Source organism: Gopherus flavomarginatus, chromosome 4 (assembly GCF_025201925.1).
Source record: "Gopherus flavomarginatus isolate rGopFla2 chromosome 4, rGopFla2.mat.asm, whole genome shotgun sequence".
NCBI lineage: Eukaryota > Metazoa > Chordata > Testudines > Testudinidae > Gopherus > Gopherus flavomarginatus.
The window spans coordinates 73339343-73364172 of record NC_066620.1 but is presented as its reverse complement, the minus strand read 5'-3'; the positions used below and the strand labels follow the sequence as shown (position 1 = coordinate 73364172).

At 39.6% G+C, this 24830-nt stretch overlaps 1 protein-coding gene across 2 annotated transcripts in view; it reads left to right on the top strand.

The window, feature by feature from the left end:
- The window catches only part of CNST (consortin, connexin sorting protein), a 110729-nt gene that overhangs the window by 49274 nt on the left and 36625 nt on the right, over nt 1–24830 (top strand). For both annotated transcript variants that reach the window (XM_050950386.1, XM_050950387.1), the window contains exons 5-8: nt 8528–8733; nt 16721–16751; nt 20684–20770; nt 21324–21438. In XM_050950386.1, the coding sequence (XP_050806343.1) occupies nt 8528–8733; nt 16721–16751; nt 20684–20770; nt 21324–21438 (439 nt within the window). The remainder of the gene's footprint in view (nt 1–8527; nt 8734–16720; nt 16752–20683; nt 20771–21323; nt 21439–24830) is intronic.

Genomic DNA, 24830 nt, shown 5'->3' with positions numbered 1-24830 from the left:
GTAAGTCATTCTTCCTCTAGAAAGCTTACTAGATGTGAATGAGAATAGTACTAGAGCCCTGCTCTTTGATTTGTGTGAATGTGCAGGATCCTGAAGAGTTTTGTATGAGAATTCTAAGCCATGTCATAGGCACAAAGTCCTATAATTGGTACAAGTTCACGACATTTGTTTCAATAATCAAAAATGTACATTTGATTGCAATAATAGCTCTATTGTGCTAGGGTGTTCCATGAGATCTTTCTAGGGAGAAGCCAGATATGAGTGTGTTTCTTTGGCATGATTGCATTGGGTCAAGGAGACCATCGCTAAACCAGGGGAGCACTTGCTTCTTTATCTAAAAGGCTGTACCTCTGCATATAACAACTACTTTTCTGCAGTACGTTAATCTTACTAATTTTTTTCACTCTTGGTCAAATAAAGTTAAATACATGGGGTTTCATTTTCCTGTGAGGTTATTCGGCCCTAAACTTGCTCTGATTCCGGGGAGCAGAATGAGTGCAGTTCATTTAATTTAAGTCAGCAGCCTAGATTTGAACTGGAAAGAACAGATACTAATTTTTTCCCCACTTGACCTGTTAGTCCCCTTGCTTTGAGATTGTTTTCCACAGAGTGACTCTGTGTCGTATAAACATACCTCACACAGCTCTAGTGGTTGTCCAAGAAATAAAACATCAGAATGTAGGTTAAAAGGCAGGACAAAGTTTGAACAAAGTAAATAAAGAAGTAATGGGTTGAATTAAGGAAACAATTATAAGTGAGCCTCTTGTACTGCAGAAGAAGAAAAATGGCATTCACTTACGGCCTGATCTGACTCTGCTTGAATGCTGCCTGTTTAGTCTATCTAGCCCAGTAGTTCTATGCTGTGGCCTCCTAGTATACCAGAAAAAAATTCCCTCCCCCCTATTGTTCGGGATCGCCCTTTGCATTTTGCCATAACGAATGGCCTCCAGGTAAAAAAGCCTATGATCTAGACTTTTCTCCTGGACTCATTGCCATAGTACTGACTACCTTACAAAATTATATTCCAGCAGGTAAACTAAACATAGTCTCACTCTTCAGTGCTCTCCTCCTTTCTCTACACTGAAAGAGGGTTTCATTTTTCTATTTCTATATTGATATTAATAATATTTATTATAGTAAAATGATTATGCAAAAACTGTGGGGAAGCTTATAGCTTTTTCCTTTCGTCCAGAAGGCAGTTAAAGTTTACAGCCGTTCTCAGTTCTTTTTAGTAATAGTCTGTAGGCATGGGCCAGTCCTCAAGAAGACCATCTTCTGCTTTCACAAGTGTCACTTGCTCTTGATAGACCCACAAAGAAAAACATCCACTGACTACAATGGAGCAAAATTGTCCCTTTCATTCATATTCTCTTTAAAGGCTGTATGCAGTCAGCTATTACAAAATGACTCCAAAACCCAGGATATGCAGTAAAACAGGATATTTATAATAAAATAGCAATGTTATCAGTCAAAAACAGAGAATGCTTTGTAGAGAGAGCTTAAATGTACCAAATTCGCTGAAAGACCTATAGAGTCATAGAATGCTACTGTAAGAACGAATGAGCTGTTTAGCTGCAAAAGTGGCAAAACTCCACAAAGGATTAGAAACATTATCAGGTTTAAAAATCAGAGGCTTGAAAACAAAATCCTTGTCTTTTACTGATAACACCTTAGATTATGAAAAATGGAAACCAAAAATTGAAATTTTAATTAGCTTTTCACCCCAGTTATACCCCTTGTTTTAGTCTGTTTCATGCTGTTTTAGTCTGTTTGTTCTGCTGCAAAAAATAGGGAAATGCTTGAATAAAATTGAATTTCTTCTTTTTTATCACACTGAAAACAATCCAATTAGCTCTTTGTATTTTTGTCACTGTTGTTCCAACTACCTGAGTGTCCCTCTACACATAAGAGAAGTGGAAACATAGTAGGAAACCAAGCTACCAAGTGGAAACACAGCAGGGAGAGAGGAAGAGAAGGCTCTATAAAAATTGAAAGGAGAATTGTCAAGGGGAAAGGACATAGGAAGCATGTTTTACATTGTTTTTCTCCTGTTAAGAAATCACGGGCAAGTTGATCTTGACTCATACGTATGGAATAGGTTTTCAAGCACAGGAGGGGAAAAAAGCTTTTAAAGAAGTAACCTCTTCTAAAACACCGATGTTCAGGTCTGAGTCAATCTCCTTTCCTATTTCCCTAAAAACAAAGGTGACAAGTCAAATGGATGTGTTCTTTTTAAACATTGCTATTATGTTGTCCTAGCAAACTGAAATTTGACTGCCACCATCACACTATCCATCTCTCTTCTTGGGCTGGTGCTTAGAGCAGTGCAGTGGGAGTAAGGAGCCTGTGTTTTCATTTATCAGAGGGGTAGCCGTGTTAGTCTGGATCTGTTTAAAAAAAAAAAAAAAGCCAAGAGTCCTTATAGACTAACAGACGTATTGGAGCATGAGCTTTAGTGGTCCATGCTCATGCTCCAATGTATCTGTTAGTCTATAAGGTGCCACAGGATTCTTTGCTGTGTTTTCATTGGGACTCTAGCACTGACGTGCTGCATGGCTTTAGGGAAGTTCATCTTTCGTTGTGTGACTGAGTTTTTTCCCAGTTGTAATCATATCTGCCTTTTGTATAATGCTTTAAGATTCTCTGAACATTGCTTCTAGAAGCACAAAATATTATAAAAATCTGATTGTAATGTTTTTGTATATGTTCACAGTAAACTGTCCCTGGAATGAGGCTCTTAGAATGGCAAACAAATGGCCACTAGGATTGCTGCATTAGAGACTTTTGCTTAAATTATCCAATGCAGATCTTCAAACTCAGACATCTGCTTTGCATCCAGAATCTCTTGTAGGTTCTCTTCCTATTCCATTGGCAGCGTATTGTCATTCAGCAATACTAAGTTTAATATTAGCTGTAATATTAATATATTCAAAATTGTTTGAGCAGGATATACTGATTAAGGAGATGATGCAACTTGTAAGTGAGGGAACCGAAATCCTGATGGGTATTAATAGTCAGATTGCATTTGATGTGCCTCCATAATTTCAATGCAATAGCAATGGTGATTCATGAGGTGTCAGCTGCTTAAAAGTGAGGTCTAATGGAACATAAATTTACAAATGAAGAACTCTAGAATTATCCTTATGGAGTTACTTTGTAGCATTTTCAAAAGATCAACCCTGGCACAATTGTAACCAAATGTTGTAAAATGACATTGTATGATATACTTGAGATAATACACAGCTTGGTGCAGTTCATATGAGCCTTCCTACTCATGGCAGCATTTGATAAATTATACAGTAAATACATCCTCTTGTTCATATTTTTTCCAAACTAAATTCTACACATACAGTGTAAAAACTGATCAAGCTATTTCTCTTTCAGCCTGGGAAGAAAAAAAAATACAAATCAAATCTATTTGGCCTGAATTTAAATGGTGCCACTGTGAATAGGAGCTGTTCAAATGGTGTGCAGGCCAAGTTTAGATAAGACACTCTTCCTGTTAGTGTGGTGTGCTGTGCCAACTACAACTTTGAGTTTGCCATCATGGACCTCAAAAAATATCCATATCTTTAATAAGTTTGAATTTATTTTGAAATACATTTTCAATATTTACCAGTGAAGTCCCAAAAGATGACAGCCACGGCAAGCTGTTTCCTGTAACTGAACTATATGGGAGGTATCCGTCATGAACACTGCGTTCTAATCATACCAGAGCACTGAAGGCACTGGTCATCATTTGAATACAACCTAGCTGAATTATATGGCAGAAACTGAGTCAGGGACTGACACAGCTGAAGTTAAAGGCATTCTTGGGGAGATGAAGATGAGCACATTGTGTATCTTGATGAACTTGATCACCACTGTAGTGAAAGATAAACTTGGTCCTTGTGTGCAAACTTATCTTTTGTGATGGCAAATTGATGCAGTAAAGACTTCTGGGTCTCTAAAAGTAAAGCTGCAGAGAAGTCAGATCTATCTGGGGGGCAGGGCTAGCTCAGTGGTTTGAGCATTGGCCTGCTTAAACCCAGGGTTGTGAGTTCAATCCTTGAGGGGGCCACTTAAGGATCTGGGACAAAAATCAGTACTTGGTCTTGCTAGTGAAGGCAGGGCGCTGGACTCAATGACTTTTCAGGGTTCCTTCCAGGTCTATGAGATAGGTATATCTCTGTATATTTATCTAGATATGTTTGAAGCTGCTGTTGAAAATATGGGTTCCAGAATCACCTGGCTAAAACCACCACTCTTAGTGTGATTTGAATACTTTGAATCTAAACAATGGTCTTCTGATTTAAAAAAAAAACAACATCAGCCCATTATAACAAAACAAATTAACAATTTTCTAGACCACTTTACCCAGGTATTGAGTGAGGACCAGGAAACGGTCACAGTACGCTCTCAACACCAACTACTGGAAGCATTAGTGGAGGAATAGACTAGTGCAGTTCAATATAATCAAATCTATATTAAAACAGATGGACATTATCCATAATATTATTTAGGTATCCAAAATAAAATATTTCATAGTGGCAGCTCTAACTCGCATTCTCAGACAGGTGGTGGCAGGGGCATTTTATATATATACTAAAGCAAGGACAAAACAAAACTTATTACCCAGTGGGTGTCAGGCACACTGAAAAGAAGAGAATACAAATAAGGCCTAGGCACAATATCCTAAAGAGAAAAAGCAGAATGCAGAGAAATTCTTCCAGACAATCGCAGCAGCAACAATATTTTATTTAAATGTAGTTAAGAGCATGAAACCACAGCCTCAGAATTGGGACAGCCATATTTTCCTCTTGGACAACCACATTTGAAGTTTTAGCTGCCTGGGGACCAGAGATCAGAATGGGTATTTTCATTACATCTGAGACCCATTAATTTCATCAAGCTTATCCAGTATAAATTGGTTGTAGAATCAGAACCTTATTGTCTGTCCATTCAGGGATTGGGTTGCTGTTAATTTTTACATTTAATTTAAAAATGTAACAAATGTTTAAAAAGTACATTTTACTTAGTTATAATGAATTTGTTTTTGTGCTGAAAGGCCTGTAATGGGGGCCATTGCTACCATCCACTAGTGTTGTGTTGCAGTGTCGCAAATGGAAATGCAATTTAGAATTAAGCTTTGTTCCTAGCGCAGAAGTAACAACAGTTTAGAACTCTGGAAAGTTCAGCCTCAGAGAATAAGGAGAACTTGTGAATGGACTCTTTGGACATGGTGATATTGATAGACTGCAGAGGAAGTTATATTTGGTCTTCTTAGGCTGGGGGCAGGAGAGCAAGGGGACCACTTCTGAAGTGGGGAGAGAAAAGTAAAAAGGGGAACCCAGGCAACCTCCCTACACCACATACACAATGAAATGCTACAGCCACAGATAAAGGCTCTAGCTTATACTGGTAAAAAAGGCACTGATTCTGCCTTCAGTTACACTTGTGTAAATCAGAAGTAACTCCACTGACTTTAATTGAATTACTTCAGAATTACAGTGGAGCAACTTGAAGGGTAGAATTTGGTCAAAGGTGGGTCACAGTATGACTGCTTGTGGATCTGAAACATACTTTCTAAATGAATTTAATAACAAGGATGCCACAGTGGTTTCATTAAAATGTCATTTTTCCATGACAGCAATTGCAGAGTGTGGTTTATTCAGAGCTCATGTTGTGCTTTATAGATTGCCGTTAACTAGAGAATATGGAATTAAGAAGTGCAGTCTGAAGTATGACATTTCTTTGGGAGTAAAGATTTTGCTGAAGTTGAAAGCAATATTCAGAAACAGGAGAAAACATAGTTAATGATCACATGACACAGTTCTGAACAGAAAACTCTTATTTTGAAACAGTGTTGTTTCCATCTCTAACATATCCCTCAGTAAAAATGTTTGGCCCAAATTTGGCTGAAAACAGGGCATGAATTAATAGTTGAAAAGCACAGGCACAAATTTATACTGGAGAAGCAGTGTTAAGTTACACTCATATTTTGGCTGGCAGTAGGCCCCATATACGTATCCATCTATAGAGATTATTAGTATTCCTGTTTTGAGTAATTTAGGCAGGGAAGAAGGTGTAGCAAGCATTAAGTGGAACAGAGGGATCCTTGTGGGAACATGTAGATGGCACTTCTTGAGCTCTGCACTCTATCCCTGAACCACCATTATGTGGTTCCACATGCAGAGAACACAAGGAGGGCCTGCAAAATGCCAGTTTCACAAGTTTAGAAGGAACCAGGATCAAAGCACAACAATTAAAGAACCGGTGACAGCTTGGAGCACAGCCACCAAATGTGCTGGTGCTCAGTCTTGCAGTTTTAAAATAGGGAAGGCCATAAAGTCACACAAACTGGCTTTCAGACAGTTTTAGAGGTTTCTGAAAGTTAAACAATCCTGACCAGAGTTTATGAAGCACATTCCAGCCATGAATCAACATATTCAAGTTTATATCGTAGATGAGGAATACTTCTTGAGTCATGGCCTAAAAATTTTTGAAAACACTTCAGGGATATGTGTTTGGTTTTTTTTTCTTAAATGCCAGTACTAAAAATAGTCTATACATCATTACTGTATACCTCATTTCTTCAGGACTCTGATTACTCATCTCTTATACTTTAAATTACATCAGTTATATTGTGTACTTGGCTGAGACTTTATTTAATTCCAATATCAAAGAGCCTTTCTGCTTGTTTTTTTATAAGGATGTATTTTAAGTAAGTTGTGGTAGTCAATATGTAGAATGTAACTTTTAGTCATGGTAAAGCAACAGTCTTGCCATATTTCTCAAATTATTTCAAGTGACTTTTTAAACATTAATGAAAATGTGAATGATTGGCAGCAATGGAAGCCAAAGGCTTCCATGTGCTCATGAATTTTGAGAGATGAATGGCAGCTAAGTCTCCAAGCCCATTCAGCCCTTTACCTCTTTGCTAGGATTTAACATGCAAATCATAATTTTCTCTCTTTATATTTGGACATTTGTCCACTTGGAACTGTGCTTCAAAGGTATTACTTATGGCACTAGCTGTGCATATGTAAGTAACTACTGTAGCACCATCTGTAATCTCTTTTTATTTTGAATCATCCCATCCTTTCTGAGAAAAATTGTGTAAATTTCCATTTCTGTTGCCATCCTTCCCCAAAGGCAGGATATGTGAGCAAAGAGTGTCTCCCTTATTGGATGAGCCATTGTTTTGTATTTGCCAAAAGAAAATAATAGACGTACTATAGTAACTGAATTTTATTCTTTTAGGCTGAAACTTTCCATTCTTAGTCTCATGGTTGTTTTGTTAATTTGGAAAGTTTCAGGAAAATCTCTTTAGCTGTTTGAGTTTTTGATGAAGGAAAAAGTAATCTTTCCATTTATAAAGAGAGAGTTAATCATTCAAAAATTGCAGAACTCAAACTTCAAACTTAGAACGTGGCTAGGATGTCTGAGGAATTGGTTGCCTTGCTTAAGTTTAATCTACACTCAAATTTGCACCTGGCTTATTTATTTATATAATTTATTTCAATGAATGGGCCATAAAACAAAGTGTTTAGCTATTAAAAATGTACAATTGAGCTTGCTGAATACCAAATTCCTAAAGATTTCTGTGGAACCTAAAGGCACCTAGCTCCAGTGAATGATGAGGTGAGATAGTAAAATAGGGAACAGGAGATCTCTGCTCAGTTTCCTTCCTAGTTTAGCAGGGAATTGAACATAAGTGAAATGCAGTGCTGATGGAATTTGTGTGAGGGAACTATCTGTCTCTCGTACAAGTCCCGCCATCTGCACCTGCAGAGTTCATAAATGCTGTTTATGTACCGTGAATAACTTCTTAGTGCTTAAATAATCATAGCTATTTATCAAACTGAATTTATAAGCTCTGCAATTACATATTGCTCTTAACGTCCCCAAAACCTCTCAGGGAAGTCACATCTCCAGAGTCCTTCGCATAGCTCCCAGCGTTACAGAAGGGGTCTTTTAAAATGATGGGGGGGAATGGAGAAATGCCATCAGCCATAGTAAAAGTAGTCCTGTTGTTTATGAAGGCTAATGTTCAAAACAACTTTGAAGTTTTTAAACTAAGCCATTTTTGAGCTATGAACCCACCAAAAAGTTTGAAGTCTTGTAAATGCCATGTGTCCAAAATAAATTAATCTCAAACTTCCAGCAACAAAAGTGCCTCTTTGGCCCAAGGCCGCACCTAATACATTTCAAAAGGAAGTTTTAGAATATGTTCAAAGGGGTCAAAATCAGGATTACAGAAATTACAGAAATTGTCACAGCCTTCATTATATGAAGTCACCCAGGTCACTAATCTCTTTCTGAATTATGCAGAACAGTTTTAACTGGTTCAATATTTTTCTGAACTAGACCACAGCACCTCTTTAGTTATAAAAAAAATGCATGAAGTGTGTTAGTGTTTTTCAGATAGAGCCCTGCATCAGTGTCAGTCCATCTATTACATCTGACTTTAACAAGACCGGCAGCTTTATTTTCAGTTTCCTAGTAATACTTGCTTCCTAATCTAGGTATTTGTTTCCATTTAAAGGAGTTCCTTCAGTGGACACAACAGCACTCAGGAAAGAGAATGCTCTCCTTAAAGCTACAGACTCAGTTCATGATGAAGATGCTGATGAGACAAATGTGAACTATCAGCAAAAGCAACAAAAACAGACTTTGCAGTCCCTTTTTTCCATGCTTCGAGAAGAGTTTGAGCAGATGGACTCGAGGATACTCCCTTTGTGTCTCCATCAGGTATCCCATGTATCAGCATGTTGTTACAATGTGATTATATTTTTATATTATTTTTTTTGTCCTAGAACTTGTCCTCGCTAGAAAAAAAAATACTTTAACATGTTTTTTGTAACATGTGCTAAAGTCCTACTGTGGACAAGTCAATTTGTAGTTTTAAGGTGCGTTATGTAGTTAAAGAAAACCCTAAGGGGGAGATTTTCCTTGACTATCTAGTACATGTTAAAACTGCAAATTGCCTTGTGTTAAAATCCTAGTATAGATATGTTAAACCACACCCTTTTTTATGGATGTAGTCCCAGAGTAGGGTTGCCAGACATCCAGTTTTCGACCAAAACACCCTGTTGAAAAGGGACCCTGGTGGCTCCAGTCAGCACTGCTGATCGGGCTGCTAAAAGTCTGGTTTAAAGCGCAGTGGGAAAGGCAGGTTCCCTGCCTGCCCTGGCTCCGTGCAGCTCCCGGAAGTGGCTGGCATGGCCGACTCCTAGGTGCAGGGGCAGCCACAGGGGTTCTGCGCATTTTCCCCGCCCAGAGTGCCGGCTCTGCAGCTCCCGTTGGCTGGGAACTGCAGGGGTGGTGTCTGCGGGCCTGGGCAGTACACAGAGTCCCCTGACTCCTCTGCCTAGGAGCTGAACATTCTGGCCGCTTCCAGGAGCCGCACAGAGCCAGGGCAGGTCGGCAGTCTGTTTTAGCCCCACTGCGCTTCTTACCAGCAGTGCCTGGCTAGAGCCCACACCTTGAACCCCAGCCCCAGGTCGGAACCCCCTCCTGCACCCTAACTCCTTCCCAGACTCCACACTCCTTCCTGCATCCCAACCCCTTGCCCCAGGTTGGAACCCTCTCCTGCACCCTAACTCCCTCCCAGAGCCTACACCCTTCACCCCCACCCTCACTCCTGCAACACCCTGCCACAGCCCTGAGTTGCCTCTTGGAGTCTGCACCCCACACCTCCTGTACCCCAATCCCCTACCCCAGTCCTGAACCCTCTCCTTCATCACTGGTCCCACCCCAGAGCCTACACCCCCAGCTGGAACCCTCCCCTCTACCCCCGCCCTGAACCTGCTCCTGCACCCTGAACCCCTTATTTCTGGCCCCACCCCAGAGCCCACACTCCTAGCTGGAGCCCTCACCCTTTCTTGCACCCCAAGACTCTGTCCCAGCCCAGTGAAAATGAATGAGGGTGAGGGAGAGAGAGCGACAGAGAAAGGTAGGGATGGAGTGAGAGGGGGCAGGGCCTTGGAGAAGGGGCGGGATCGGGGGCAGGGCAAAGGTTTCGGTTTTGTGGAATTAGAAAGTTGGCAAACCTGTTCCAGAGTTGAATACATAGAATTTAGGGGGGGACACATCCCTTTAAAATCACATAAAGGTTGTAGACATTGGTTCTCTAAATAGCATTTTAATCTGGGAATACTCTTATTGCAGACTTTTGTTTCCAGCGTTAACTTAATGTATGGATGGTAAGGATCACTCTTACTCAGCTGAAGGTGGTTTTTATCCCATTAATATGTGCTGATGATTCTTCTTCCATGTAACCTGTAATACTGCAATCACTATCTTAGCTCTACATCAGTCCAAGAGAATAGGCAGTGTTGTAAGATGTATAGCTGTGGATTTGAAAAATAAGTGAGAATTAATGTTCAACTGTTTATTTCTACCATGTAAAACAGGGGTCCCCAACACGGTGCCCGTGGGCGCCATGGCGCCTGCCGGGGCATCCATGTGCACCCGCCTACTGGCCATTGGACAAGCAGCTGCCGAAATGCTGCCAAGGAGTGGCAACATCAAGAAGCACTACCCCTGAAATCCCACCAAATTTCGGCGGCGACGCCTCTTGACGTTGCCGCTTCACGGTGGCATTTCAGCGGCTGCTTGTCCAGCGGCCGTGGTCTTTGGTGGCTAGTTGTCTGGTGCCCACCCCATGGAAAAGGTTGGGGGCCACTGGTGTAAAAGAAGCAGTGAGAGATAAAAAGGCATCCTTTAAAAAGTGGAAGTCAGATCCTAGTGAGATAAATAGAAAGGAGCATAAACTGCCAAATTAAGTGTAAAAATGTAATAAAAGCCCAAAAGGAGTTTGAAGAACAGCTAGCCAAAAACTCAAAAGGTAATAACACCAAAGTTTTTAAGTACATCAGAAGCAGGAAGTCTGCTAAACAACCAGTGGGGCCCCTGGACAATTGTGATAAAGGAGCACTTAAAGATGATAAAGTCATTGCAGAGAAACTAAATGAATTCTTTGCTTCAGTCTTCACGGCTGAGGATGTTAAGAAGATTCCCAAACTTGAGCCGTCCTTTGTAGGTGACAGATCTGAGGAATTGTCACAGATTGAAGTGTCATTAGAGGAGGTTTTGGAATTAACTGATAAACTTAACAGTAACAAGTCACCGGGACCAGATGGCATTCACTCAAGAGTTCTGGAAGAGCTCAAATGTGGAATTGCAGAACTATTAACTATGGTTTGTAACTTGTCCTTTAAATCAGCTACTTGACTGGAAGATAGCTAATGTGATGCCCATTTTTAAAAAGGGCTCTAGAGGTGATCTCAGCAATTACAGACCGGTAAGTCTAATGTCAGTACTGGGCAAATTAGTTGAAACAATAGTAAAGCATAAAATTGTCAGACACATAGAAGAACCATAAATTGTTGGGCAAAAGTCAACATGGTTTCTGTAAAGGGAAATAATGTCGTACTAATCTATTAGAGTTCTTTGAAGGGATCAACAAACACGTGGACATAGTGTACTTAGATTTTCAGAAAGCCTTTGACAGGGTCCCTCACCAAAGGCTCTTACGTAAATTAAGTTGTCATGGGATAAAAGGGAAGATCCTTTCATGGATTGAGAACTGGTTAAAAGACAGGGAACAAAGGGAAGGAATAAATGGTACCCCTCTCCATTCTGAAAATGTAACTAGTGGTGTTCCCCAAGGGTCCATCCTAGGACCAATCCTATTCAACTTATTTATAAATGATCTGGAGAAAGGGGTAAACAGTGAGGTGGCAAAGTTTGCAGATGATACTAAACTGCTCAAGATAGTTAAGACCAAAGCAGACTGTGAAGAACTTCCAAAAGTTTTCACAAAACTAAGTGATTGGGCAACAAAATGGCAAATGAAATGTAATGTGGATAAATGTAAAGTAATGCACGTTGGAAAAAATAACCCCAACTATACATACAATATGATGGGGACTAATTTAGCTACAGCTAATTGGGAAAGAGATCTTGGAGTTATCGTGGATAGTTCTCTGAAGACATCCATGCAGTGTGCAGCGGCAGTCAAAAAAGCAAACAGGACATTAGGAAGCATTAAAAAAGGGATAGAGAATAAGACAGAGAATATCTTATTGCCCTAATATAAATCCATGGTACACCCACTTCTGAATACCAAGTACGGATGTGGTCTCCATCTCAAAAAAGATATACTGGCATTAGAAAAAGTTCAGAAAAGGGCAACTAAAATGATTAGGGAGTTGGGACGGGTCCCATGTGAGGAGAGATTAAAGAGGCTAGGACTTTTCAGCTTGGAAAGAGGAGACTAATGGGGGATATGATAGAGGTATATAAAATCATGAGTGGTGTGAAGAAAGTGAATAAAGAAAAGTTATTTACTTGTTCCCAAATATAAGAACTAGGGTCCACCAAATGAAATTAATGGGCAGCAGGTTTAAAACAAACAAAAGGATGTTCTTCTTCACACAGTGCACAGTCAACCTATGGAACTCCTTGCCTGAGGAGGTTATGAAGGCTAAGACTATAACCGGGTTTAAAAGAGAACTAGATAAATTCATGGAGGTTAAATCCATTAATGTCTATTAGCAGGATGGGTAAAATATGGTGTCCCTAGCCTCTGTTTGTCAGAGGGTGGAAATGGATGGCAGGAGAGAGATCACTTGATCATTACCTGTTAGGTTCACTCCCTCTGGGGCTCCTGCTGTTGGCCACTGTCGGCAGACAGGATACTGGGCTGGATGGACCTTTGGTCTGACCCGGTACATCCATTCTTATGTTCAACGGGCTAGTGGCTTTGCTTCCCTGCAAAGAGTAACTGGGAGTGTGACAGTAGCATAGATATGTGGCTAGAATCTTTTGCACTGTAATACGCAGTTCAACCGTGTTGTTTTGCTGAATGATGGCTCTACATATTGACCAGAAGGATGTATTTTGAGGGGATAACTTTAGTTTCCTTTTTCTTATGGTGTCTGACAGTGCTACTTGATGGACTTATTCTTTTGTCATCATTGTTGAAAGCAGAGTATCTGTGTTCTCATTTGAAACTGTTCTTCAGCTGATTTCTGCGGCATAGTGGTTCCTTTGCTGCTGCATTGCCTCTTGTTGTCAGTGATATAAATGATCAAAATGAGTAATAAATAAAATAGGTGTCAGGTTCCATAAATATATTTTATATTAAAAATATATATTTTACTGGCAGTTTACATTAGCAGTGGAATTTTCAATTTTTTAAAAATGGTGCTTTAGTGAAAAGTTTCTATTTTCTTGCATTAATTATGTATGTGAAACTTTGTTAGCACTAATTTAGTCTCTTGCCTGAAACAGAGTCTACATTTTGTGCTGGCTCGTGAATATCAACACCATATAAAGAAGGCAATGTAAATAGTGCAGAGATCTCAAAATGCTTTACGTATATTAATGAATGTATCCTCACAGCACCTCTGTGAGTATGGAAGCAGGTAAATTCTAGTTGTTGTTCTACACATGAGGCAACTGAGGTACAAAGAGGCAGATTCTTTCAAAGTCATGCAGGAAGCCTCTGGCAGAATTGAGAATAGAATCTGTTTCCTGACTCCCAACCCATGTGTCCATACCACAAGATGAACCTTCCTTCCTGAGAAAAATGAAACAAGCCCTAATAAAATAGTTGAAAGAAAGTCAGTAAGTACTTAACATGTTGGCCATAGTATATTTTTATTAAGCTGGAAAAAAAGAAATTGTTGGAAAACAAATCCTGTTGTTTTCTTGTGAAATGAGCACTAATTAGAGCATCATCTTCTGTGGAATGGATTAATCTATCATGAAGGGCCTGATTTAGATTTACTAATATAGCCTGCCAGTAACTTTTGTATGTAGTGTGTTTCTATCATTTTCTAATATGATGAGCCTTGATGTCTCACAACTGTTCACCCAGTATAGAATTAATTTTAACCATTTTATTTCATATGAACAAGTGCAATTTAAAACCGACTGCTGTATTAAAGAATCACTACAGCATTGAAATTCAGAATGGAATAATAAAAAGCTTACAATAATTTTTTTTCCAGGCATCAGTATACTAGAGCGTGTAATAAGGGTTAAGTTTAATTAAGTAAAAAATTATTCTTTGAGGTTTAACTGCAGAACACGCTTTTCAGATTTCTAGGAGCGTGCACATAATTTGTTTCTGCCGTTACAAGACAAAAAATATAAATGCTTCTTGAGTTGTTCCAGGAATTTCTGGGACTACCATTCCAGGCAGCAGCCAGGATATACAAAAATGAGTTTTAGAATTCATCTGTCAATTCCCCTTTGGAGATGTTGGCTCCGAATAGTCTAGTAGGACTGAGCACCAGGAACACCCAATTTGTAACCCAAGCTCTGCCACTGACTTGCTTTGTACCTTGGGCAAGCAATTCAAGCACATTTTCAACCATGCCCACTAGCTGAGACACTCCGAAATGTTCAGAGGTAATAAGCACCCGTTGCTCTAGTAGAAGTCAATTGAATATCAGACGCTGCATGTCTCAAATTGGGCACTCAGATGTTGAAGCACCAACAATATGTGGGCGCTTCTTAAAATTTTTGCCTTAGCCATACTATGCCAGTTGTCAAATAGGAATAATGCAAACCCTCAAGGTTTTTGAAGATTAAGTAATGTTTGTTAAGGCTTTTGCAATTTGTAAAGTTCTGTATAATTGCTAATGCTGTTTTTATTTCTGAGCTGTATATGCTTCACCTTGATAAACAAAACTCCTTTTTATTCCAGAGCTCTACAGGAAATTTTGCACAGGTCTTGTGCACACTTTGCCTGTCTCTCACAAATACAGTTAGTGCCTTACTGTCTCAAACTGAGAAGTTGTGTTTGCAATGAGGGAGCACCGGAAGGAAAGGCACATTTCAGTGAAAAATTTTGGCTTTTCTGCACCATCTGATTCCATTAGTCTAATTTCCATTGCTGTTGGAATTAACTCTGGTCATCTCCATAAAACTCCAAACTACCAGCTCAGAACCAGAACATCTCGCTCAGCCTCAGCCTGGAAATACACCCATCCTCTGAGAAATCTAATAGTTTGGTGTATTTGAGGAGATGCCTTGGGTCCTCCTGGCTAGTTACATGGACTGTAACAGAACGGCATCTCTACAATTTTAAATGCAAGAGATTAGTCCTCTGTGGCAATACCAAACAAATGGATCTCTTTACTTGGTGAACGCAAAAATACTTGCTGTGTTCTACATCTATCCTACTATGTCATTCAGGCTATTTGTCTGGGAGTTCTGCTGCTGCTGCTAAATACTTGCAGTTCTGGTTTTCCAGTACCAATTGAAAGTCCATTGCTACATAATCAGTAACATACCCATTTTAGTAGAACAGTCTTTAAATGCTGTCTCTCTGTGTTTCTCATTGTTTTCCTTTGGCAGAGCTGTCACTTAAAGGTCATGTTTAACCCATTCTGTTACAGCAATGTCATTAAAAGGGGAAAAGCCTTAAGTTGGTTCTACCTCATAAAATCTATAATGCAGGCCATAGAGCTGCCATCTGGCTTCATTTTGTGCCTGCTGTCATGTTGAAGGGTTTTTTTTGGCTATCAAGACCCTGGGCTTAGTGAATTGAGGAAAGATGGCTAGATGCTTTTCCACCTTGTAGACTTATGCAGAGGAGCAGCCTGGATAAGTGACTGGGAGAGAGAACCTGAAGTGACAGTACATGGGTCCTGCAGTTGTACAAAAAGCAATTTTATCACAAGTCTGACAGTAGTTGATACTTCTCTTAAAGCCCCAGGTCCTGAAATCCTGTGATTTAAGAGAATTTAGCTTTCATTAAAAAAAAAAAAAGTTTCTGGCCTATGTAGTTATAGAAAAAAGCTTGAAAATGTAGCCAGACTATAATCTATAAACTCAAAAAGTAGAAGACAAATAAAAAGGACCTGTTTTTTTGTTTTTTGTTTTTTTTAATCTTCAGATTTTTTTTTTGAGGTCCAACTCATGATTTTTAAATGCTTGGAGTTTGCAGTGCTGTGAAAAGGATATAAAGAGGAGAGTAGTTATATCTGTGGTCTGTGACAGGCTGCATTTTTTCCCCCACCTTTAAAGTTCTCTATCCAAAGACTGCTCTTGCCTGATAAGTCAGGTCATTGGCCCTTCAGAAAGTGTTCCCTATTTCACCTTTTAGCAGACTGTGCTGTAGCATTGCTCAAGAATTCCCTGTCCTCAATGATTTTACTTCCTGCAGACCTGAGGAAGTAAAATCTGATAAGAGAATTCATATTCTCATCCCCTGCATGTAAGTAAAAATGTGCACCATCTAGACTGCCTTAATAAAGCTCTTTGTTATATAATAACTTAAGCATAAAAACCTATTGGTTGAACAGATCTGGAACCCAAGTAACATTTGGGCTTATCAGTCTCCGCGAATATAAGAAAAAGGAGTTATATTTACTACTTATATGTCTTGTCAATATTTATTGTTTCCTACTCACTTATGTAATCTCAAAGACCAAATATTCATCTGGAAAGTATAATTTTTAAAATATATCTGTTTGTCTTAAAATGAATATAGTGGGTGGGTTTTTTTTGTTTTTTGTTTTTAAAATTATTTGATTTTCCTTTTAAAAAACGTTTCCTGGAATAAGAACTTTTATGTCTAGTTTTAACATGGAGCAAATTTATACAAATGAAATATGAACTCTTAAAAATTAAGGTAATATTATACATGCATGACTATAATAAAGAATCAGAAAATTGTGATGTTAAACATTATTTTCTTTTTCTTTTTCCTTTACAGATAGCTGAGGCCTATTTTCAGGAGGAGGAATGTATCCTTTCATTGATTAAAATTAACAGTTCTCTATTTTGTAAAAAAATAAGGTGGCATCATAATCAAAATTTGAAGGTGGCATCATAATCAAAATTTGAAAGGAAAACAGACTTTGGTTCACAGGCCTTGGATCAGGGTTAAGAAGAGGTGAACATGCCATGTTTTATACACAAGTAAGCCTACAATATGTGCTTTCTGCTGTGCTTTCTTAGCTAGCTGGAGTACAAGTAAAGAAATAAATTCCCCCTTCCCAAAGCTGTACTGATATAACTGGTAATGCCTACGCAGAAACAAAGGCATAAGCAAAACAATTATATGCTTCAAAGAAATCAACTGTTTTACATGAGAAATCCTCTTCTGAGTATTAGGCATTAAGAATATGTCTTATCTGAATAGGATGTATATCCTAATTTATAAAAATACTACTGTTGTGGTCTACTGTTCTCTGCATCAGGATAATGATAACCAGTGCACAATGTTGAAGCAAAATAATAATGTAGGATTTTTACGACCCAAACATTTATTGGTCAAATGTTACATCGGGATAAAGTTTAGTTTAATAGTTTCTCAAACCACAAACAGTTGCTTCTTGGAACAGCTAGTTCTGGGGCACACATGGGGAGAGGTTACTCTTGACCTATTCCTAAATAAATACACAGGACTTGATTCCAGGAGTTGAGCCAGTCATAGTGACTATAACATAATCTAGCTCAATTTCATCCCAGGAGGGATTGATCATACTAAAACTGAATGCTGTGTACTTTAGGAAGTACGGTTTTTAAAAAAACTTGGGAAACTCTTTAGAACCTAAAGGTGAAAGCTAAGAAATATAAATCCATAGTATGGGTGTGGAGGCGACTTAAGTATATCACATTACTCATAGAATTTATGCATATCTTTAAACAAGAAAGAAAGCAGAAAGGAAAGGCAATTTAAAAATCATTATGATTAAATAGCAAAATACATGATTTTATTCAAGTCCTGAAAGTATTCTTCCAAACATGGAAATCTAGTCCAAGTGATATTAAACTTTATTTAGAAAGAGACAGAGAATAATTCTGAAAATATTGTAAAGCTAATATTTAAAATAGAATGTATGTCACCATCTTGAGAATTACTTTTGGTCATCCTATCTGAAAAAGGGATAAGAAAGAAAAAAAATAAATGAAAATGTAAAGGTATGGGAAATATTTGTCAGTAAGTGAGATTAAAAGATTAGGGCTTTTTAGTTTAGAGAAGACATGACAGAAGTACAGTATAGAGAGAATCACATGGGTGCTGATATTTCATAATAGAAGAACAGTTTTAATTGAAAAGCAATACATTTAAAGCTAGTCAAAGGAAATACGTTTTTAAAACTATGCTTAGTGAACCTGTGGAACTCAATGCCACGAGATAGTGAGGCAAAGAATTTAGCATGGTTCAAAACAGGATTAGATATTTGTATCAATAGTAAGGGTAGCTAAAATTATACTAACTATAATAAAAGTTGTAAAGTATAATAGCTCTTTCAATCATTAATTCTGTGGAATTAGGAAAGAATTTACCTCTAAATGTACTCTTGCATAATTATTCATGATAGGGATTTTAACTTTCCTCTGAAGAATCTGATATTAAAAATTAGTGGGGACAGGATACTGGATGAAATGTGGCATCAGTCTGATCCAATAAGGCAATTGTTGTGTTCTGTGTTTTATAAGTTTATACCAGGCAAGGAATATTAACTCCTTTAGTGCTGTTTGTTTACATGTCATGCTCTACATTTGTATCCCATAGTTAGTAAGAAGAGCAAGTACTTTTTGTGTCTTTGTGGTGGTTACTATATTATTTTATTTGGTATAAATAATGCAAATATTGTGTGTATATACTCAGAATCTGATTCACTCTGTTTTCATCTCCGGTATATTGCCTCATGGAATTTGAAATAGCTGAATGTGAAAACACCTGGAAAAAGGTGGTTTAAAATGGAAGCATTATTAGCTAATTTCATACTGCTTGGCAGAAGTAGAATTAGTAGGGAAGTGTACAACTTTTAGAACACACTTGTAAACACAATGAAGGCCCTGCAGGGGAGAGGGGGGAGATTGTTGGTAAAGGGGGAATGGTAATCATAATCTCAAAATATTTGACAAAAATTGAAACACCTTCATACTTCAAAAATAGATTGTCTGAGCAGTAACTTTTGCTGGTGGCTGTTCACACCTTACTGCAGCTGTGCAAAGTATTAGAAGTCCTTGTCCTAAGAAGGGGAAATCAAAATGCTTGAAGTCCTTTAAAGTTATACCCTGTGTTTTGTCTAACAGATTTTTGGTGAAGATGTGTTATTTGGGAAGAGATAAATTGCCTCCAAGTGCTACTTTATTATTATTGGTTAAGCTTCTACAGTATGCTTAGTGCGGTTCAAAACACAGAGGATGATGGTCTCTATCTCAAGAAGCTTACAGTCTAGACCAGGCCTGCACAACTCGTAAAGCGGCGAGGGCCACATTACTCCAAAGAAAACAGCTGAGGGCCGAAACCCCCCAGCTCCGCGGAAACACCCCTCACCCAGTACCTCTCGGCCCATGGAAACACCCCGCCCCAGCACCGCCCAGCCCTGCAGAAACAAACCCTCCTTCCCCAGCACCGCCCCACCAAAACAGCTGTGGGCCAAAAAGGAAGGTTGGGGGTGGGAAGGTGATACTTGATTTTAAATCAATCGGGCTCCCAGCTGAAGAGGTGGCTGGGAGCTGTCAGGGACAAATTAAAGGGCCCGGGGCTTCGGCGGCTGGGGGAAACCGGAGCTTTGCGGGGCTGGGGCAGGGATTTAAAGGGCCCAGAGCTCCTGCCACTGAGGGGAGCCCAAGCCCTTTAAATCCCAGCCAGAGCCCATCAGCTGGAGCCGTGGCCGGGATTCAAAGGGCTCTCGGCTGCCTGCAGCCGCTGGGGAGCTCTGAGCCCTTTAAGTCTCAACCGCAACCGGGAATCTCTGCGGGCAGCCCAAAGCCCTTTGATTCCCGGCCGCCACTGAGATTTAAAGGGCTCTGGGCTCCCCACCGCTGCAGGCAGCTCAGACCCTTTTGATTCCCAGCTGTGGCTGAGATTTAAAGGGCTCTGGGCTCCCCGCGGTTGCGGGCAGCCCAGAGCACTATGAATCCCGGCCGCGGCTGAGATTTAAAGGGCTCTGGCCTCCCCGCGGCTGCGGGTAGCTCAGAGCCTTTTGAATCCTTTCCACAGCTAGGATTTAAAGGGCTCTGGTCTCCCCACCGCAGCCGGCAGCCCAGAACCCTTTGAATCCCGGCCGCGGCTGGGATTTAAAGAGCTCTGGGCTCCCCGCCACTGCGGGCAGCTCAGAGCCTTTTGAATCCCGGCTGCGGCTGAGATTTAAAGAGCTCCGGGCTTCCAGCCGCTGCGGGCAGCCCAGAGCCCTTTGATTCCCCGTAGCGGGCCGCACAGTGAGCCTCTGTGGGCCGTATGTTGTGCAGGCCTGGTCTGGACAGACACAAAATGCACTTGATGTCTTTGAATGTGGTGGTTCTGCCTTAGAGTGTAGTAATGCTTGTCTTTGCTTGTGAAATGACTTTTTTTTTTTTTAAATAAGTACGTTAAAACAAAAATGTATAATGTACCTGCACTTAAAAACTCCTAGTTGATCAAGTGTACTTTCTCGGGGTCAAAGTTTGTGGAAAGAGATGATAATGTAATAAAATAATCTTCCATGTTGCTTTTAGGAAGGTTGATTTTCAACTCTTTTTCAGTTTTAGTTTAGTTTAGTTTAATAATTTATTCAAGTCTATTAGAGTGCTGGCCATGTAACTGCTCACATCCATTTTGGTACTTGTGTATCAGGTTTCGGTTATAGAACTAGACTGTGTCCTTTTGAACGTGGTATCAAATTTAAGTATATCCCAAAATGTCTGTATCTGTATTTCTCTTTAACCTTCTATTCAGATGAGAAGGCAATGAAGTTCATTCAGCTCGAACGACTGTATCATGAGCAGCTACTTGCAAATCTTTCTTCCATTCAGGAACAGTGGGGTAAGTACAGTGTGTTCTAATGTGGTGGAGAGGAGAGTTATCTTTTAGATACAGTTTATGGAACTGGTTCTTTCTAAATAATAGAACAAATATTTTTCCAGTCAATACTGTGTTGCAAAAACAAAAGTAGCTTTTTCACCAGAACCTTTAAGAGCCTGACATGAGAAAATTATTCTTTCCTGGGATTTTTCTCCTGTCGTCTTTGTGAAGAAAAGGGCATGCTTTGGGGATCATTCTTTATCTTGGTCAGTTTCTATACTTTGAATTCTCTACCATGGTTGATTCATATACTCTCCGGTGAAACTAGCATGACATTTGTTTCGTTTCTTGAAAGCGGCACAATTTATGGTGTCATGATGATATGCTTTTTATTGAGCGTCTTCTTCATAATTGTACAGTGTACACAGAACTGATTTGTTTTATTGATAAAAAAACAAAATTGGACTTGAACATATTTTGCCATATACTATTCTCTTTGGCTTCCACTATTTTATGGCTAAATAAATACTAATTTTTTAGCAGTGTGGCTAAAACTATTTGTGATTTAATTTAGAAACAAAGTGGAAAACAGCTGTGCCCAGTACAGTTACGACTCTGAGGAATTCAGCTAAAGGACTTAACAATGAAGAGTTAGAAAATCTTGCTAAACTTTGTACATCACATCAAGAGTAAGTATAGCAAACCTTATTACTTTAGCAAGTGAAAGTGTACTTCCTTGTTATTTTTATGGCACATGTTTGAAATGGATTCAACTACATCCCCCAAAATAAAAATTATAGCAGTTGATCAAAATCACAGCTACACAGCAGATGCTGTTCTTGATAGGAAACATTTGTTTTGATCTGTAGTAAGAATACTTTATTCTACAGTAACTTCTCAGACTGGATTAATATTGTTAAAAGAATTTCTACAGACTCCCTGTATTACTTTTATAGTGTGGGCAGTTGAAGAGTTTATACTTTGATCACATTGCTGCCTTCTTTTGCTGAACTGGTGAGGATTCAGTTGGGCAAAATTGTCCTTTAGTCCCCAAATATACAGTTATGATCAGTCATGTTGAGGTGGCAATCCTCCATGTAAAGTGTGATATGATATGCTAAGAAAGTTACTATTCAAATTGAAACAAAACAGCAGATGAAAACTGTGTACTATAGAGATACGAGATTCTACAGTCTGATGTAATTATCTGATCATGTTTTGGCAAGACACAAACACAATTAATTCAAACATAAAAGTCATCAATGAGGAGCACTTTAAAAGTCTAAAGTTCAAAGTCTGGTGCCTACAGTACTAGAAGACTGATGAAGCATGCTAGTGACTTGCTTACACTTTAACCATAGCATAATTCCTACCACCGTTTGTGTTTAGCAAGTCATTCAGAAGAGATTACAGTCATATCAATCAGTGGCTAACAGTTGGGTCCCTTAAAGCCAAGGTGTTTAGGCATGAGAGTTAAGTAGTTTCTTTTTATACAACAGAGGAGCTGCTCTCATATTTTTGAGTTTCTCTAGTGCCATTGGGAAGGAATGCACCTCAGGGACTCTCTTCACCTAAATCAATTATATTAATAATAAATAATAGCACTTAGCTTATTTATTTATTTATTTATTTATCATAGTGTCATAGAAAGGTGGGGCACAAAGGGACATTGAGAAGCCATCGAGTCCAGCCCCAACTATACCTGGCAAGTGTTTGTCCAACCTGTTTTTAAAAACCTCCAGTGGGGATTCCACAACCTCCATTGGAAGCCTCATTCCAGTTTTTCACCACTCTTCTAGTTAGAAAGATTTTCCTAGTATCCAACCTAAATCTCCCTTGCTGCAGATTAAGGCCATTACTTCTTGTCCTACCTTTAGTGGATGTGGAGAACAACTGATCACAGTCCTCATTGTAGTTTGAGAACTACTGTTTTCTGTATGGTCTTTCAACCAGTTATGCACCTACCTTTATAGTAATTTCAGGTGGACTGCATTTCCCTAATTTGTTTATGAGAATGTCATGCAGGACTGTGTCAGAAGCCTTACTAATATATTTATATAATATTACAAAATAACAAGAGGCACCATGAGCTGAAGGTCAACAGACTTGGAACTGTTCTGGACTGGCGGGAGCCCCTTCTGAAGGAAAGAGGCCCTCACAGAGTATACCTGGACAAAAAGTCCCCTTTCTATTATGCTGAGGCTATGTCTGCACTACCACAGAATTGAGGCTGCTGTGTGATCCAAGCACCGGGGGTCGATTTAGCGGGTCTAGTGAAGATCCGCTAAATCAATGGCAGATCACTCTCCGGTTGACTCCAGTACTCCTCCGGGAGAGAGAGGAGTAAGGTGAGTCAATGGGAGAGCATCTCCTGTCTACCCAGTGTAGCGTAGGCACCACGGTAAATCGATCTAAGCTACGTCTACTCCAGCTACGTTATTCACATGGTAGTGTAGACAGCCTGAGAGAGCTACAACTCAGGCAGCTGTATGGATCTCAACTGTGATAGTGTGGAACAGAGAGAGAAACGAACTCTCAGGCAGGTCCAAGCCATTAAGGTGTTGATATTAACCAATAAAGCACTAAAACTCCACAAAGAAACCCACAGGCAACCAATGCAGATCTGGAAGGCGACTGTTATATGACTGAAGCAGTATCCTCCGCTTAACAAGCGGCATTCTGCACTTGTCACATGGACTTAAGGTAGAGCTGGGCTCAGGCGGTGATTTAAAGGGCTAGAGGCTCTGGCCGCTGCAGGGAGCCCCAAGCCCTTTAAATCCCCACCCGAGCCCCTCTGCCAGAGCTCAGGTGGTGTTTTAAAGGGACCGGGGCTCCCCACAGTAGCTGGAGCCCTGGGCCCTTTCAATCCCCGCTAGGGCTCTAGTGGTAATTTAAAGGGCCAGAGGCTCCAGCTGCTGCGGGGAGCCCCGGGCCCTTTAAGTCCGTACTGGAGCTCCAGTGGTGATTTAAAGGGCCCAGGGCTCCCCACAGTGGCTGGCATACCAGGCCCTTTAAATTACCGCTGGGGAAGCCGGTCCAGTGTGGCACGGCATACTGGCCTGAACCCAATATAACACGGTCTCACTTACAAGGTGGTGAGATGTTATGACTCCCAAGGACCGCGTTATATCAGAGTAGAGGTGTAGTGTACATATTTAAATGTCTACACAGCATCTAGCAGCATCTCTGTAGGCACAGAATGGTAGTCGTATTGTAAGTAACTGTGTTCTCCTTGAAATTTGTTCCATGCATCCTCTCTTTATTAACAATTCAAATACATTACATCTACTATGTTCCCTTTCTCCGCTAATTATGTAAAATTAGTGACCATGTTTATTTGGCATAACTTATTTTTAAAATATACATGTTGTCATTCCTGTTATCAGTATTGTCTAGATGTTTATTGATTCTTTCAATAGTTGTTCCATATTTTTTCTAGGGATTGAAGTTAGATTTACTTGATGACAATAATCAAAATCAGTTTTCCATTTTTTTTTTTAAAGATGAAGTTCTTTGAATATTTGAGCTATGTGTTTTTCTAATTGAGAGCATCGATGTGATTTTTTTCCAGTAATTTATTTTATAATCCAAATGCTCACACTGGACGCTTTGTTTTTCTTTACGAGTCTATTTTAGGCTGTTTCTGCTTTGCTTTTGCAAAAAAAAGTTTGTGTACATTAAGGGGTGTTGTCAAGTTAAAGTCTAAACACTTTTTTAAAAATGTGTTAAACATTGTTTCTATTTGCCCCTGAAACCTCTTGCCAAGTGTTGTGGGTTTTTTATAATAATTTTTAAAACAAATTCTCTCTCCCTTATTGCTGTGTGACAGGACTGACTATACAAGATAAACCATGGAGCTAATTGTGTTTCTAGAGCTGTAGAATACATAGCCTGATTTTCAGTGGTGTTGATCCAGCTGTGGGTCCCACTGATTTCAGAGGGAGTGATGGGTGCACAATTCTTCCAAAAATCTGAACCAGAATAAATTGGGGAAGTGAGGGAGACGGGGAGTAATATTTTCTCCAAATCTTTCAGTTACAGCAGATGTTACTTTTAATGCTAGTTGGTAAAACATTTGCAG